Source organism: Corvus brachyrhynchos, unplaced genomic scaffold (assembly GCF_000691975.1).
Source record: "Corvus brachyrhynchos isolate BGI_N302 unplaced genomic scaffold, ASM69197v1 scaffold37, whole genome shotgun sequence".
In the NCBI taxonomy this organism is placed as follows: domain Eukaryota; kingdom Metazoa; phylum Chordata; class Aves; order Passeriformes; family Corvidae; genus Corvus; species Corvus brachyrhynchos.
The window spans coordinates 1,995,946-2,013,580 of record NW_008239289.1 but is presented as its reverse complement, the minus strand read 5'-3'; the positions used below and the strand labels follow the sequence as shown (position 1 = coordinate 2,013,580).

General features: G+C 35.9%; 1 protein-coding gene across 3 annotated transcripts in view; it reads right to left on the bottom strand.

The window, feature by feature from the left end:
- FRMD3 (FERM domain containing 3) overlaps positions 1 to 17,635 on the bottom strand; it is a 94,341-nt gene that overhangs the window by 22,690 nt on the left and 54,016 nt on the right. For all 3 annotated transcript variants that reach the window (XM_017740460.1, XM_008638428.2, XM_017740461.1), the window contains 5 exons: positions 17,082 to 17,179; positions 15,744 to 15,867; positions 4,671 to 4,758; positions 2,791 to 2,879; positions 474 to 537 (listed from right to left, as the gene is read on the bottom strand). In XM_017740460.1, coding sequence (XP_017595949.1) covers positions 474 to 537; positions 2,791 to 2,879; positions 4,671 to 4,758; positions 15,744 to 15,867; positions 17,082 to 17,179 — 463 coding nt within the window. The remainder of the gene's footprint in view (positions 1 to 473; positions 538 to 2,790; positions 2,880 to 4,670; positions 4,759 to 15,743; positions 15,868 to 17,081; positions 17,180 to 17,635) is intronic.

Sequence of the window (17,635 nt, the reverse complement as noted above, 5' to 3'; positions counted from 1 at the left end):
TCTAGGATTTTAGTGAAAAAAGTGCAGTGGTAGGACTCCTAACCATATGGGACAGACCTTTTCAGCTGACCAAGACTTGAGGACACAGCTGTGATTACCCAAAAATACCTCACATGGATCCAGGTACCAATGCTTACTTGACTTTCAGTCATATACAGACATCTTCTATATTTTAGAGTGGGTGGGTACAGCTTTAGCACTTTAAAATAAATTAAAGCTTGACTGCAAAGGCAACCAAAATCATGAACAATCCACGTAGCACAGCATGAATATTAAGTGAGAAATGTCTCAACCCTTTGCAAATTAGACACTTTTTTCCAAAAGGGCAATATTCACATTCATTCATATTCTATATTTTAGTTACAATATGAAATACAATTATTGATTATTTAGAAGTTTGTTCTGTTAAAAAATAGGTTGTCCTATACAATCTTAATCAAATAGAGGAGTTCTGTAAAAATATTAAACCTAACCTCTTTCTGAGCTCCAAACACATAAAAAGTCTTCCCTTCAAATTTCAGTTTATAGACATCACACCTAGAAAGAGAAAAAATATTTAAATATAGGAAAAAAAGATAGATCTACAAGTAAGAAAAGTGACTAACATGCAAGTTTCCCTGATTACCAAAGTCAAGCAGGCTATCAAATGACAAAAGGCCTCAACAGGCCTTACAAGTTTTAGGATAAAATCATTTAATAGTCTAAATTTTTTAGAGTACATAAGCCCAGAGTATTTCTTTTGCATCCTTATCTACCTTCAGAGAATTAACTTTGTCTGCTGGAAAGTGAAGAGGAAATTAAAGGTAGACAGAAGATTATATTTGCACTGTGTTTATGACACAGTTTGTAATTCCTCTTACGTCTTAAAGTCTTACAATGTCTATTGTAATTAAATTGAGGGAAATATAAAGTTGTTTTATCTATATTTATTTATGTGGGGCTTCATATCACACATGTGGGTAACTGACTATTACAGAACACAACAAGAAGAAAAAGAAAATGTTTGACAGCACTTGTTATAGAGGGGCCTTACAAGTTACAAAACCTATATCAAAATTTAGTTTAATCAAAGTTGAGCTCTCAGTCTTCATATGGAATAACAGTGCACCATAAAAAGGCAATGTGATACCTCTGCTTAAATTTTAATGGAATTTTGTCATTACCAGAGTTAAAATGAGACACCACTGTTTTTCATAAACTTCCCTAAGGGTTTTGGATGTCAGAGTTGAAATAGGAATAATCTGGAGGCAAGGACAATGTATACCTGACATTTTATAACAAGTTTTCCTGTTACATGCGAAAAATGAAAATCATTCCGGTTGAGAAAGCTTTTACATTGAAAAGAAAATCTCAAATACAAATTTGGATTTTTATTGTGTAGTGCAAATTTCAGCAAAAATTAGTTACAGCTACTAGCGCTCAATTCTAGGCCTCTGAAACAGAAGAAGCAGTACATACTGTTCAGATAAATCTCACCAGACTGACCTTCCAAGATCTACTGTAACACTGAGACAGTTATTGGCTTCTCCTCTATCACTGCTTTTTTTTTAATCTGGTTTACGTATTAGTGCACTTAATAAATATGCCTAGATCGCTAGGAGGACACATTAACCTCAAATATCAAGAAAAGCGAAATGTTGTGAGATTCATTTCCCACGGGATGGTGGACACATGCTTGGCAAGTACAACTCACTCCTCAGTGTGCCATAGACTGACATTAAAGTTGTATTTTCTTTATGCCAAAACCACAAACCACTGAAGTACTGTGACCACAGCTACCTGCAATAAACCCTAGGGAGTGTAAATCCAGGATTGCAAATGGATGGCTTTTGACAGGCATGTCCCCAGAGCTCCATGGGGAACTCAACTGTACGGACAGGACTACACTGACTTTACACTTCCAAGGATTTCAGGTTATTTGACACTCAGAGAAGTTTCTAGAGATATGCAGCAAGCAGCCCAGCTTCACCTTTTTTTCACCTTTTGCCCATCTTGATCCCACAAGACAGGCTGAGAGCTCAGAGATGGAACAGTCACACCTAAGTAACTGATGTTGGCATGCATGTAGCAGCCGGGCTAAAATGAGATTATCAGTGTCTAAGCATAACCGGTCACTCTGCACCACCCTGCTGAGGGTGTGGCCAGCTGCTCTTAACATCATCTGCAGGAGCTCAGTTTTACCTCTTCCTCAAATGTGGCTGACTGAGGCTAACCAGTTAAGTGCAGGAATACAAAGAAAAAGCAAAACCAGGCAAACCAAGGACAATTGCATAAGTGCCCATTTCTTAAAAGTAGACACTAAAAAAGTAAAAATTCAAAGGCATTCTCACGTCCTCCTCTGCTTACCAAATAAGTTCTTTTATAATTTTCAAATTGAGGATAATTAAATGAGGAAATTGCAATATTTCCAAGAGCCAAATAAAGATGAAGGTGGAATTGTAAATTATTCCAGACCTCTCTGCCAATATACCTCACTGGTGATTTACAGCATAGCTGAAAAATCAACTTACTCAGTTTTAGTATTTGTAAATTATGTTGACTAATGCACCCTGTGGCATAATTTTCATTGGGAGTTGAATGAGACCAAATTTGGTTTTGTCATTGTTGTTATCATTGTAGTTGTAGTTGTTGTTATCTAAAATCATTTAAAACAGAAGCACGATGGGGCAAGAGAAATAATATTCACATGGTTCTCCTTGGAGATAACAAATGCAGGTGAAGATGGTAGGAAGAGAACACAGAGGAGAAGATACGCTTATTTATTAAGATATTCTTACATCATATGCTTACCATTTTAATAAATGAATTCTTTTATTCCCCTGGAAAACTACAAATCCTGCAGCTGTGAATCCTAAAAATGTAGTTGTCCCGAATGAGTCCTTGAAAGAGAAAAAGAAACATAACTTTCTCCTCTGAGGTATTTCTTACTGATAGCATAAATTGTTACTCCATTCTAGATTACCCCTATTTTGTTTTCTGTTTCAAAACAAGTTTTGCCTTCAAATTTTACACTTCTAAAGAAAAGGACTGCTCTTGGCAATACAGGCCTCATTTATTTCTAGACATCTAAGTGTGTAACAGCATCTTATGCTTTGTTTCCAACTACCTGTAGCTGATGACAACAGGGACTCCTTAGGTAGACTTACCAAATTTATTGCAAACATATTTGTGTGTATGTCCCATTCTTATCAGGAGGACTAACTACAAACCAGGGATTCATATCTGCTTCAACACTGATATTTTTTAATATTTCACAATATATTGTTCCTCTGCAAGCTGTGTTGGAAATACTGCTGACATCAGACAGCATTTACTACTATAAGCTTCTGTTTTGTACTCAAGTACTCTTCAGTACAAACTAGAAGATATAGTGGTACTTGCCTTGCAAATAGAAAAGACAATTTTTAAAATTCAACTCCACGATGAAAGTTCTGGCTTATCATTTTTGATTAATGATTGAGATTAATTTTATATTAACTGGATTTTGTGTCCATCCCAAGTTCTATACCTTCAACTTGCTAAAGGTAGTCAACTTTATTATGCTTTATGGTTCACCAACAAAGTAAAGGGGAACAAAAACAAGGATGGTTCTGGAGTGGCAGCCACAGCACCGGAAGGAGCATGTCAAAAGGGGCCAGCAAAGAACCTTGCTTTGCAATCACTGCCAGAAGATGGACAAATTTTCCTTAAGCATGGGTGATGAACCTGTGCTTGTCACCTACACTACAAGCCCTGCCACACAGGTAAAGAGAAAATTCTGAGCCAGTTATGCCTCTAAGTGCCAACCTAAGTCTCTGGGATGCCTTTTTAAAATCTGCAGTATAGTTTCAAGTAAAGTTTACTACATCACTGACTTCACCGAGCTCTGAACCAGACCCTGTCTTTCACACAGGAGCACCATTCTTGACAAAGTATATACAAAATCTTACGCAGTTTTACATTATAGCTGACTGCTTAAGGGTGCTCACCACCAGAACAGCTAACTGAACTGTAACATCTGTCCCAGCAGATGAGATAATACCCTAGCTACAGCAAAAGCAGCAGTTCAAACACAAAGCAAGTCACACTAAAGATAAACACTGCAGATTATGCAGATACAACCAAGTATTTAAAAATGCAGACATGCAGGATAATCAGAACTGGTAATTAAGATCACCTTCTTATAGAGGACCATAAAACAACAAAGTGGAAAGTGGGAATGGGAAGTGGGTTCTCTTTGTACATTTGGCTTGCTGTTCTTCCTAAGATTTACATATTTTGATGGTGTTTGAAAAACTGATCTGCCATGGATTATCAATTTGTTGCATCTTCTTGTCAAAATAATGCTGAATACTGAAAACCTTGGCAAAAAAAAAAAAAAATCAGTCCTGGAATTTTGCTTTAAATGCAAAGAAATTATGGACTGTAATCAGAGCTTATGTCATGACAGTCTACTAGATTCTCCTGTGATGTTCTTCTGTTGTTTCCCCTGGAGAGACCTTTCTTTTGACTGATGCAGAAATGTTAAGCATAATATGTATTTCCAAGGCTTAAGCATAATATGTATTTCCAGGGCAGGTTTTTTACAAATTACTCTCTATTTGTGCCTGGATAAAAACCAGAGCTAAATCAATTCCATTACTGTTAGTAAAAAGAACATTTTATTAAAGGTTAATAAAAAGAACTGTTACCTTGCAAGGATGAGGATCAACACCGTAAGTTTCCAAAGAATTTGCTTTAAGAAGCAGGTTAAATTCAGCAACAGCTGGGCTCTGACCTCTGAAATTACAAAAGAAAAAGGAGTTTTACATAAAAAGAAAAGTGGAAAAGACTTTTTGACTGGAGAGTTTAAATGCCTAAGGACAGAGGAAAGGAAAGTTTTTAGTGACATTCAAACTATTTCAACCATGTATTGTTTGTAATAAAAAGTCAGAAAACTTTTCACATGTTCTCTTCTGCTGAATCATACAGTGCTTTTTCAGGTAAATTCTGATGTTTTTATAAATCCTGAGATAACAACAACTAACCAGAATTATCTAATATCCTGCAAGTATTTCTTGTCTTTTGATATACCCTCATGTCAGCCCGAGTATGAAATGAACCTCAGCATCTTTTTTCCACAAACTCTTGCTCCCTATCGCATTCAAAAGGATTGTGCAGATTAACAAGCATTCCTTCCAGTGCAGGGTATAAACACAGCAATCATATTACACTGCCTACTCAGATGTATGCCTAATTATAGCAGTGCCTGTTACCAACATGATAGCTCAGAATCTGTCAGCATTTCCATTTATACACCCCTACTTTTAGGGGGTTTATAATCAACAGCAAATATACACTAAAGCCCAAAATGTGGCATGAAGACTTGAGATCTAGAGTAATCTTTACTTGATTTTTGGTAACTGCTGCCACTACAATAAGCTCTAACACAGATTTACAATGCCTATTTGAAAGTGAACTGTTTCGTTTCATTTATGTACCTGTTTGACTAGAGTACATGATTCTGACAGATAATATGGTTTTATGATAATGAACAGTGCCTAGGACCTTTAGAAAGCCAGGCCTCATGAACACTTCTCATGCAAATGACAAAAAAAAAAAATTTAGGAAAGAGCCATAAACAAATTTTCAAGGAACATAGAAATAGTCATACTTTATTCTACCCCAAAATTTTTTTGTGAATCCAGCCTCACACTGTGACCAATTGTACATGGAAATCAACACTTAAAACTTCACACTTAAACACTTAAACAACACTTAAAACCGTGGATTGGTGTAGCCAATTTCCCAATAATTTCCCTCTAAGCCTGTTATTCCCCATCAGGTAGAAACCAACAAGTATTGACATATGATATCCAGTATCTGGCCTAAAATTCAGTTCAACAATTAAAACAACATCTAGCATGCTTCTGGATATCAAATCCTATTTTGAACATAACAGGATGATGACCTGTGGCAAAGTAAGTATCAATAACCTTTTCTGTTACACAGTTTTAAAATAGCTCATTTTTACTTCACTGTTCATCCTCTCCTAGTCAACCCCATGATATTTCTTGGGCTTCTTCAGTATCAGCTGTGGACCTCTTTTGACTCTACACAGCCTTCACTTTATTTCAGACCACATTTTTGTGGATGTTTTGCTTCTAAATTAAAAAAAAAAAAATTAGAGAAGAAGTGGACTTCTTTCTCTTTCCTACTTTGGTCTCTTTCTCACCATTTCCACCAAAAATTACAAATGTCTATTTATATAGCTAATAATTAAGCAGAAAGCAGCAAGAAAGCAGCAAACAAAACAAAAATGCTTATTTTTCCAGTCAATTTTTTGGTAGGTCTACTAAGTTTTTTCTCCATTTTAAATACTAGTAAATCACAACTTTATGTGTCATCACAACTGTAAGACCATAAATGACCCCTAAAAGAGCAACAAGTTCATTGCATGTACCAGTCGACTGCACTTGACAGAAGTAATTAACTAGTTGACCTAAATTACTTAGAATAGTTATGTTGCATAGTAAAAAGCCAAACAGTTTGAGTGTTTATTGGGTATTAGGCCTTACAAAAATAAAGGATCATAAAATGCATTTTTTTTATCCACCTCTGTTTGCTGGTACAAGGGATAGTCAATCTTCTGGATTCAATGGACCAAAAAGTGACAAGTAATTTGTAACATTATTGTCTGGGGAGTTGGCATATTCAAATGGGGAAAAACATCTTAACTTGCTATTACTGTTAAAGAGCCATTTAAAAAAAATGTTATCAGGCTCCCCTATAGCCTCTGAAACTATGCTAATTTTGTGTGCATTAAGTGAAACAAGCTGCAGTACTTGGGGGAAAAAAAAGCAGAAGACATTGACAAATTTAATCTTATCCAATTACAGGCTAATCAGATGGCTACAGTGCAAAGCCTTAAAAGAACATCTCAAAGCACAAGAGTCAAGGACAATATCAAATGAAAAAATCCTCATTCATCTCTTATCAAAGGATTAATATTTAAGCCTTGATAATACGCTTTTTGTGTGTAACTTAGTAATGAAATTTTTCTTACTAAATAAAAATATAACTGTAGCAAATCCTATCAGCAAAGTCAACATTTTTTTTTACCAATCACTGATCTAACATTAGATATGCCTTTGATTTTCTTTGTTAAAAAGCCCTTAAGCTTTCTATGTCCAATAAACAGCCCTACATAAGAATTTATAGTGTACTCACTTATTGAAGTATTTCAACTATTGCCTCTTACAGTGGTAAAAAAGGGAATATTTAGGCAACACATCTTTGCTTTTTTGGAACCCAGTACTCTTTGGAAATTCATGTCTCTCAGTGCATTTACTGCTCTTGACCTTATTTTTCAGTATATATTCAGCATTAAGGGAAATATATATTCCCTTTCTATCTGTTCCAGGCACTACAGCACCCATCTGCAGCATACAAAGGTATTGAAGAGGACCAGCAAAAGAAACCACTACTCAGAAAAGTTTCTGCATACCATAAAAATGATAAAAAGTGGATTACTTGTGAAATTAGAGCTCCACAGCCATTAGCTACAAATTAATGATTCAACCCAGGAATCTATCAATCCAAAAGTTCCTAATAAAATTTTAATGAAACAAATATTTCAACAGAACACTGAGAAGTATGCAACACACTCTGTTTTTAACTTGAGGCTCATGAGAAGTATGCACTAGAGGATGCAAAAGCTCTTTTTGTTCTCCACAGGGTCCCTAACTCTGAAGCACTTCAAAGGCAAGGAAGCTCAACAGGGAATAACTTCCAGGGTGTGTCACAGTGAAGGTCTTCTTGCTTCACTCACTGCCAATACCAATTCGCTCCAGAATTTTCTTCCCTTCATACCTTTCCTTTGAAATATGTATCTGTTACATACCAAAGTCATAAATCTCAGTAAAAGTTAAGGATGAAATAGCACAGGATTGAGCATTAATGCCTTTTAACAAAGACCATAGAGTAATAACAACAAAGAAAAAATATTTTCTATGTTATTCTCACCTTCTTGGTTCCTCAAGGACATTAATGAGGTCACTTGATTTGTATTCCCTGATCCTCTTACTGACTTATGAAGTGATGTGAGATCCTACTATTAACAGACTAGTAATAACAATTACAGCCCACCCTTTTGCGTCATCTCTATGTCAAGCAAAGGTACTTGCTGCAAAATACAACAGCAATACTTTACTAGAGTATGTCCTATCTATGTTTAATTTCTGGACATTCATGGTTTGTAAGATGTATTAATGTCTTTCAATAAAATAATAAATAAATATGTACATAATGATCTGGTCTCTAGCAACATCATGTATTCCCCTCCATGCAAACCAGGGAAACCAGCTATAATGCTTTAAACAACACAGGCTCACTCTTTGCCCTGCCCTGCAACCATGGTCGTATTTCATCATGGTCTCAGGAGAGACAACAGTAACAACCTCAAGAAGAATGTCCTCCTATTAAATATTCTTGCTGTTATATCCCAGAGCTTGTAGAGGACATCCTTCAGCAGAACAGGGTTACCTGGGTTTCCTTTTAACATAAAGTAAATTTAGAACTCTGCATAAAGAATCAGTGCATTTAGCTACACTGTACACTGAACACACAACTGCTTACCACATGAATAAGGTTTTGCAGCTGTGTCTTTGCATGTAGCTGAGACTCCAATTTGATAAAATTATAGTGCTAATGGTCTTGATCAGCTTTTACTTTAATCTCAGAAGATTTTAGCACATAGTAGAGATGTTTTTAAACTAAGTCTGTTTGCTACTGGTTTTAGTCACAATAATGGTGCTATGTGGTATTGAAGTAAACCTGCTATGATTGCTAATGTTTCAGTTGCAGTGGAAAAATAGAACACCAGTGGTGATAATTTCAAAGAAAAGCACTAAATGAAGATACTGGTAAATGAAATTGCATTGTAGGCTGTGGTTCAGTTTATCAGAATAGTAAGGCCAGCCTCAGCACATTGCCCAAGCAGCAGTGCAGCTCCCCAGGAACTGCCCAGCCTGGCACTGAAGGCAGAGGAAAGCCTTTAAATGGGTCTGTATACAGAAAGAGACATTATCATCTAGGAAGTAAATGAATTGCTGAAAACTGCTGAAACATACTGAACTTAGAAAGCTGCAGAACAGTTAAATAACAATTTTAACTTTTACTGCAAAATTCTTTTTTCTCTCAGACAGATAGAATCTCAGTAAAACCCAAATAATCACTTTAAAACAATAATCAAACTCTTTTACTGAGTCTATTAAAGGCTTATGGGTTTAATTTTACAGCATGCATGCTGTGGTGATACGCGCCACTTACACAATTCCTTCTCCCAGAACATTTCTAATTATTTGTATGACTTCAGAGATCAGACTGAGATGGTGTCTCGGAAGTCTGTGTTCAGACATTTGTGTTTCATCTTTATTTCATAAAGTCATGCAGTGACACAGACAGCTTTAAGTGTGTTCAAAGACAGAATACACTTACAGAAGAGATGCAGTTTTAATTTACCTATTATTAATTTAAAATGTATTCCCATGATACAGAGAAATCTACTAAGCTTTCTGGTTTCATTATCACAGTAGATTAATATTTCTGGTTCAGACACACCTATTCCAAAAAGCCTTCTCCAAATAGAGAAGAGGTGAGGAGGGAGGAGGGGGGCAGAGGAAATAGCTCCTTCCAGCTGATGAAGAAATCCATATATTGGAGAATTTCACACAGATATCTGAATATAACAGTGTGTTAAGTATGCAGAACCTGAATCCAATCCTCACCATGAGACAGTCAACAACTAGCATGATAGAAACAATGACATTTTTAGATCATGATTATGACCACTCTTCCAGGGAATAAAAAGGTAAAAAAATTCAGTGCATGCACAAGTACACGCACACAAGACAAATCTCTCCTAAAGCTAAAAAATTTTCAATGTCGCCATAAATTTTACGACCTTTTCAACTCAGATTATCCTTTCTACTGACTACTTCTTGGAATTATATAAAAAGAAAAATCCCATGTATTGATATATCTTTTCAGTTTTTCAAAAGAGAATGGCAAAGTCAGTTCTTTTGTCTGTGAAGTTCCTTTCTCTTGATTTCTGCTTCACCTGCCTCTTCCATTAGATTCTTGCTCACATAAAGCTGTGCCTCACCGTAAATCTTCTGGAAATATTCTCTGTGCCATGCAAACACTAATCCAACAAAAGAATATCTCACTACTTTCTAGTTAGTCAATCCAGAATTACAAGAACATTTCCTTGATTTGAATTGGTTTTAAGCACACTTCTGTTGGAAAAGTATGGTTCAGAAGAAAAAAGCTTTGAGGAAATTAGCACACACAGAATCCTTCAGGGAAAGGACTAGGTGACTACATTCCAACCATCTCTCTAATTCATGCAGATTACAACTGATATGAATTCTGGAGTGAAAACACTAGGAAAATGTAGCAGAATAGAATCAAATTATTCACCTATTGCATCACACACAATGGTGTTTTAATACTTAGAGAATTAGTTATTTTTGAAGTAGCAGTGACAGTTGCCAACATATTGTCTGATACACAGCTCTAAACGCCTACATTGGGAAACTCTAAGGAAGGCAGTATGGGATAACAAAGCTGAAATGAAGAGGACATTGGACTCAGCCCTCCAAAGTCCTCAGTATATTTTTTAGAACTAGGAATTAAAAAGACTTTGGCCCCTGAGGCCTGGAAGGCACTTATCCCTGCAGTAGCCCAAGCTCTGCTCTTTTCCAGACATCCTCCTCAGCTCCACTTAAACCTCAACAAATCCTCGGTCCCCAGAAAAGTGGGGTCTGTCTCCTGTAATGTCACTTGCAAGTGTTGGAACATACTGTCTGTTCTTTCAATTGAATTCCCTTCGTGTGTACGAGGCTGTTAGATACCAATGTGATTAGCGTAGTACCAGAAGCTAAATATAAAGTGTAGATGAGTCTGCCACCAGCATTACACATAAAACCATATAATATGTTCTTTTAATTGCAAGAAGCACTTAAATGAAATAAATCCACCTGATTCTGGACTTGCTACATGGTAATTTAGTTTTAGTGCTTTTTGAGGTATTCAATGTATGCTGAATTTCAATGTACTCAGCATGAAAGAAGTTGCTTTAATCTAGAATGAAATTATAACAACACCCACAAAGAAAAGCATTTTCTAGCAACCGTTGCCAAGCCTTCTAGGACAGCCTCCCAGATTGTACTCAGATAGTAACATTTGTTGTTATGTTTGCCAGTGGCTCCACTGACAGCTGCACAAGAGCTGGAGAGCCGCATCAGTGGGATATACTGTGCTCCTGCTGGCACCAGGGTAAAAGCCACATGGGAACTGATGGTATGGATAAGGGATCGCAGTAAGAGTCAAAGCAGCACAGGAAATTGAAAAATGCTTAAATCCTCACTGTGTAATTACAATGTAGATGATGCAGCAAAGGATAAAAATGTTATATGCCTTTCAAAACAAATTTAAGCAACACTTTTCATTTAGCTTGGATCAAAGACAAGCATTAATTTTCTACTCTGGTTTTCAAGAAAATACTCCCTTTAGCTTAACACTTTAAACGTGTTTTGAGATAGTTACTATCAGAATATGGCAGTGATTTCACATCCTCAGAGGAAACTTTTCCTTCTCCCAAAAGATAATCTTTCACATATGACTTCTGCAAAGCATTTGGTACACAAAGTGGAGACACCAGCCAATTCAGTAACACTCAAGTATCTTAAGCCTGCATCCACATTGGCTATCCAAGGGAATAATAAATAACTTGTATTTACTTATATGAGGTCAGCATTGAAAACAGGCATTTGAACAGGTCATGTAGTTTATAAATTTTTTGAAAAAGTAAATATTTGTGTGAGGCTTTCAGATAAATCCAAGACTTTTTACATAACACTTCTATAAATACATGGTGCAATATCTCATATAAGAACTAAAATGGATTATTAGTTTTCAGATGGGATAAAAAAGTGCTTGATTTTCAACCAGTGAGTTCTTTAAAAAAAAGGAAAAAAAAGAAAAAAAAAAACATAAGGAAAAACCCTACCAAAACATCAGTCCTACAAGAAGAAATTCCCTTGATAGGGACTTATGTCAATCTTTCCCTTAGAAATCTCTCAGCCAATTCAGTAACACTCAAGTATCTTAAGCCTGCATCCACATTGGCTATCCAAGGGAATAATAAATAACTTGTATTTACTTATATGAGGTCAGCATTGAAAACAGGCATTTGAACAGGTCATGTAGTTTATAAATTTTTTGAAAAAGTAAATATTTGTGTGAGGCTTTCAGATAAATCCAAGACTTTTTACATAACACTTCTATAAATACATGGTGCAATATCTCATATAAGAACTAAAATGGATTATTAGTTTTCAGATGGGATAAAAAAGTGCTTGATTTTCAACCAGTGAGTTCTTTAAAAAAAAGGAAAAAAAAGAAAAAAAAAAACATAAGGAAAAACCCTACCAAAACATCAGTCCTACAAGAAGAAATTCCCTTGATAGGGACTTATGTCAATCTTTCCCTTAGAAATCTCTGTATTTTCAGGTGGCTAGCCTCTGGGAGCTCTGGCCGAAAAGTATCTTTCCAAAACTAGGGAAATTTATCAGAGTAAGAAACTCTGTTGAAGAACATGAGACCTGATATCAAGTTTATTAGAAGGTGTTTTTCTCTTCTGTCTTTTGTATTGTTCTGTACCTCCCCCTTCGTTAATAAGGGAAGAATAATTAATTAAAATTCACAAGATAATCACAACTCAACAAATCTGCTATGAATTTCTGTCTGTTACATTTATATTTTTGCAATTAAGTGCAACAGAAAGTCACATAATGGGTCATACTTTGTTAAAATCCAGTGAAGTTCTCATAGCCAAAACCAGTAAGAAATAATGACAACATGTCATACATCTGCTTTAAGTAATAAAAAAGGCTTCTAAATAACACCCAATGAGTCACTAGGTCACTGGAAGCTGTCACAGTACCCTATTGCTGCTTCCCAGACACTCCCATCATACCTTCATGTTCCCTTCTAAATCTAAATTCTTCCCTCATTCTGTAGGACAGAAGAAAAGATGGGACCAATGAACAGGCCTTAAGGATGTTGACAAAGGATTCAGTGAAGAACTGGCCTCTTCCAAGCCCGCGGGCTTTGGTTATATGGGAGCCTACTGCTGGAGAGAGATGTCACGATCTTTGTTTGTTTACACATGTGAAGAAAACAAAGAATCAGACACAGAGCTGAAACTGAGAGGTAACAATTTTGAAGGCACATGAATGGCATCTGGATTAAAAAGGCTCTCAGACTCATCTGTTCTCTCATGTTAGATGTCAGCTAACATGTCACTGGACTATCTTGTAAGAAAAGGCCTGATGAAACCTTTGCAGCACTTTTAAAAATATTAGTTGAGCAGCACAATATTAATTTTTATCAGAAAATTCAACTTGCTGAAGGATGCATTGAAGCAGATGTGCTAATCAATGCCATAGAGAAGCCTGTTTTTCCTATCATTTTTTCCAGCTAGATATGTAAATCTGATCATCTAGCACTGGAACCCTCTCTATATAGTTCATGATATGTCGGATATGTTTTATTGATTTGTACTGCTAGAATAGACATACACAGATTAAATATCCAGAAAAAGGTAAAACTTGTGTGTGACTGGTGAATGTCTGATGTAAAAAATGTTAGAGGATGATCAATTTTGGCAAGACAGAGCTACAGTGGGAAATTGCCAGATAGCAGCTACCCAGACAGCTCTGAAACTTTGCTCTCTGAAAATAGACAAATAGGTAAGGCACACCAGATGCTGACTTAAGCAAAGAAAACAGAAAAGAAAGATGGCAGTTCATGAGGGCTGCAAAGAGCTACAAGCCACTGAGCCTGAAATTCGCAGCATACAAACAGGTAAAATATGGAATAGAAAGAGAATTATGGAACATATAAATGGGATATATGAAGAGAATTCTTCTATAAATTGTAGTTATGCCTCAAACACTTCCTGGGGATTTTTATAGGAACCAGCAGATCCACAAGCAAAAAAAATCAGCCTGACACCATCTGATTTCCAAAAGGCAATAATGAGTGGTATGCCTTAACAAGACTACTGAAGAAATTCAGGGATATCCTCGTGTGTTGAGCAACCACTGATGGCAGGAATTCAGGACTTGGAGAATCCCAGAGGGACCTGTGTGAAAGCTTATAACATTTACTGTCACAGGATCAGACAGATTACACCAACAGGAAAGGGGATTTAAAAGATGAACTAAAAAGTGTGTCTGGTTGTTCATAACAGAGGAACTAGATGATTACATTGACAAAGGATGTTCAGAATTACACATAAATGAAAAAGCAAACCAACACAGAAAAATACATCTCTCCCAGTGTTACAAAACATAAAACCCACCAGCACTGGCCTACCAGCCTTCCTTCTCTTCTCCTAAGTTTAAATAAAGCACTAGCCTGTTCTTGAAAGACTGAATTTATCAGACTTTTCAATTGCACCTTGTCTTAACTGATTAATATCTTGGTTTATAAAGGTTGAATTTATCCTTTGGAAATCTGCAGACACTGCATGGAACAATACCAACAAGAAATTATTCTTCCTATTTTAAAATGCTGTTTCTATGGGTCCGTGTACATTGCAGGCTGGACTGCTTTAAAAATGTTAGATATATGCCATTTAAAACATCATTTCACTGAAAGAAATGCAAAGAAATTTTATAGGTTTCAGGAAGGAAAAAAGAGAAGACACGTTAATACTAGCAATCTTATTGTCATGAATGTTGCACTTTATTTTAAAAACATGTTTTATAGACTTCTGGAAATAAAAAGTGTTTTAAGCTTTAACTCTTCTGAAAAAGAATTTTTCTCCTTTTTTTGCATATATTGAAATACGAAAACAAAACACAGGGTAAGCAAGTGCAAAGAGCCTTGTAATCTTTCAATTAAAACTGTTCTTTTATTTCGTGTAATCATTTGCTTTCATTTGATTTTCTGCATATCCTGTGCCTTTCCCCATGTACCAAGGATTATCCTCAACTAAGCAAAATGCTGAGGGCCTCAGGAAAGCTCCCTCTCAACACTCTGCATGTCATTCACTGGCAACCCTGAAGGGGGTACAGTTGCACAGCTCACTGTTTCTTGTCTCCTAAAACTCATTTAACTTAAAAACCAGAAGATTGACTAATCTGTTTTCTCCTTTCCTTTTTGTTACAGTATTTAAAAATTTAGAAAAAAGAGCATGCAGAGAGTCCTGGATCTCACCTCCTTTGTCTTCCAAGGAACTTACTTAAATACATTTCTGTGCAATTCACCACTATATTAACCACCTACAGATAAAACAACCTAATTATAGTTTCAATCAGGTCAATATCTATCAAGAATTTTAGAATTGCTCAACAGACAGAAATTTCTGGGCAAAAAACGTGTGATCCATAAATGAAAGATGTTATTCCACTAATCAACCAGAGCAGCTCTGATCATGAGAGCTGTTCCCACTAACCAGACCTACATTTCAAGCAAATGAAGTTTAAATTACCAGCAGTCATGCAGGAAACAGCTATGATTAATGAAGGTTAACAGGCAGAGAAAACTGCCTAAGCTGAAACCACATTTTCAAACACAGCTTATTAGACAGCATATTGGTAGAGCTTCGATTATAATTCATGGAACAAACCCTCCTAAGTTAACATATGCTACTTGGAAACAGATAAAAGTATTTCTTAGCTGTCTTTTTACCAAACAGCATTATAAATTACCTGAATTCATTTTTATGCATTTCAGCTATTTTCTTCTCAAGCTTTTGTGACTGCTTGGGAAAAATCTTAAAGTCGCTGATGTAATTCTCTGGGTGTTCATCAGGATCATAATCACCAAGCTCAGCTGAAAAGATCCAAAACACAAAACAAAACAGAAAAATCCAATTGGAACACTAATTAATACGGAAAGAAGTCAGTAAATGCAGTGTAATTCAAGGTACTTCCATGCTCAGTAAGAATCCAGCATCTCTCAAGAAATGTTTCTTTAAGGAATTTATAATTAGCTGAAACAACAAAATCCTTATAACTGCCACTTTAATCAATGAGTTTCAAGAGAACTTCAATGCGTTATTAACTACTGCATTAATTAGTAATACTAAACTATTTTCTGTGGCAGAAAAATGCTCCGTAAAACAGAAGCATAGGCAATGTTCCCCTTTGAGTATCTATCGTTCTGGTACCAGGCAGAACTAAAACAATGCACACCTGATTCTCCCCTTTTTCCCATGATTTATTCTCACTGGTATGGACTGGTCCTAATTCTGTTCTAGCAGAGAAACACAGGCCATAATTTTCATTAAGGTACCAGGCAGAACTTGATTTCTCTTCTAAAAGATGTGTCACTTAGGTACCCAAACCTGGCATTTGGTGTTCTAATTTTCTAAATGAGCCTCTTTTAATAAGGCCTGAGCTCAGTTTTGTTTTGGATACACTGCCTTGTAATGCATTAAGAGCTTCATTCACATTAAGGTGGAACAAAGGGAACTCTCAAGCATATGATTTCCCTTATCAGATATATAGATGATATTCCTCTCTGTACAATTCAAGATATATACCTGAATTTGGTCCTAAGGAAATAATGGAGAGACAGAAGGAGAATAAAAAAAAAAAAAAGGAAAATAAATTTTCTTTCCCCTTGAATCACATCTTCTATTTTTGTCAGAGATTCCATCATCACACAGGTCTTCTTTAACATAAGAAAGAGCACCAAATGACGCTTTCTCCTGCTTAATTCAAATGGAATAGGCTACATTTCCATTCATGATTCAGAACAGAGTTTTTCTTTTTTGATAAGTGGAATCTAACATTGATGCCATATTTCTTCACTAAAATGCTAAGATAACTTGCTTGGTTTAATTGTTTTTTAAGCTCCAGTTTGGTTTTCATTGGCTAACTGGCTGCATTATTTATGTTTCGTAGTGGCATGTCAATACAGGGAAACAGTACAACAACAACAACACGTTACTAGTAGCTGTAGTCACACAAGTTTTGTATTACTGCTTTGATAGGACCAACACATGAGTGAAGTATTTAAAGAAGCCTGCTGCTCATACTTACCTTGGACAATACAGGCACCCAAGTAGGCAGCATCAGAAAAGGAGCACAGCAAACGGCCATGGAAAATGTCCCTTTTTATTTGTAGATATAAGAGGTATCTGAAATATAATTAAAAATTTAAGAAACAACATAATATCTTTTTGTAACAGATTTAATGTATCAGTGTGAAACCAGCTGTGCAACTACTTTGGATCTTTCTCTTGTTCTTTTAAATGGCAGGAAAAAGAGGCAAAGCACAACCACAAGGGAAAAAATAGAGGTAAATAGATTTTTAAAAATAACAGTGAAATAATAAGAGCAAAAGTAACAAAAACCCACTAGGAAATATAATACAGAGTGTTTTATTTAAAATATACATCTATTACAATGCTCATTAGTAATGTGAAATAAATTATGGTAATGTAAGCTTGTTTGAGCACCCCTGTTCTCATTATATACAGGTTTACACAAGGAAATCTTTCTGTTGCTGTTGGCAAAATAGCACACTGACCACAGTGAAGATTTTTCCCTCTTCTGTTTTGTTTTTTTTTTAATCTGTGAAGAATCCCAGATGA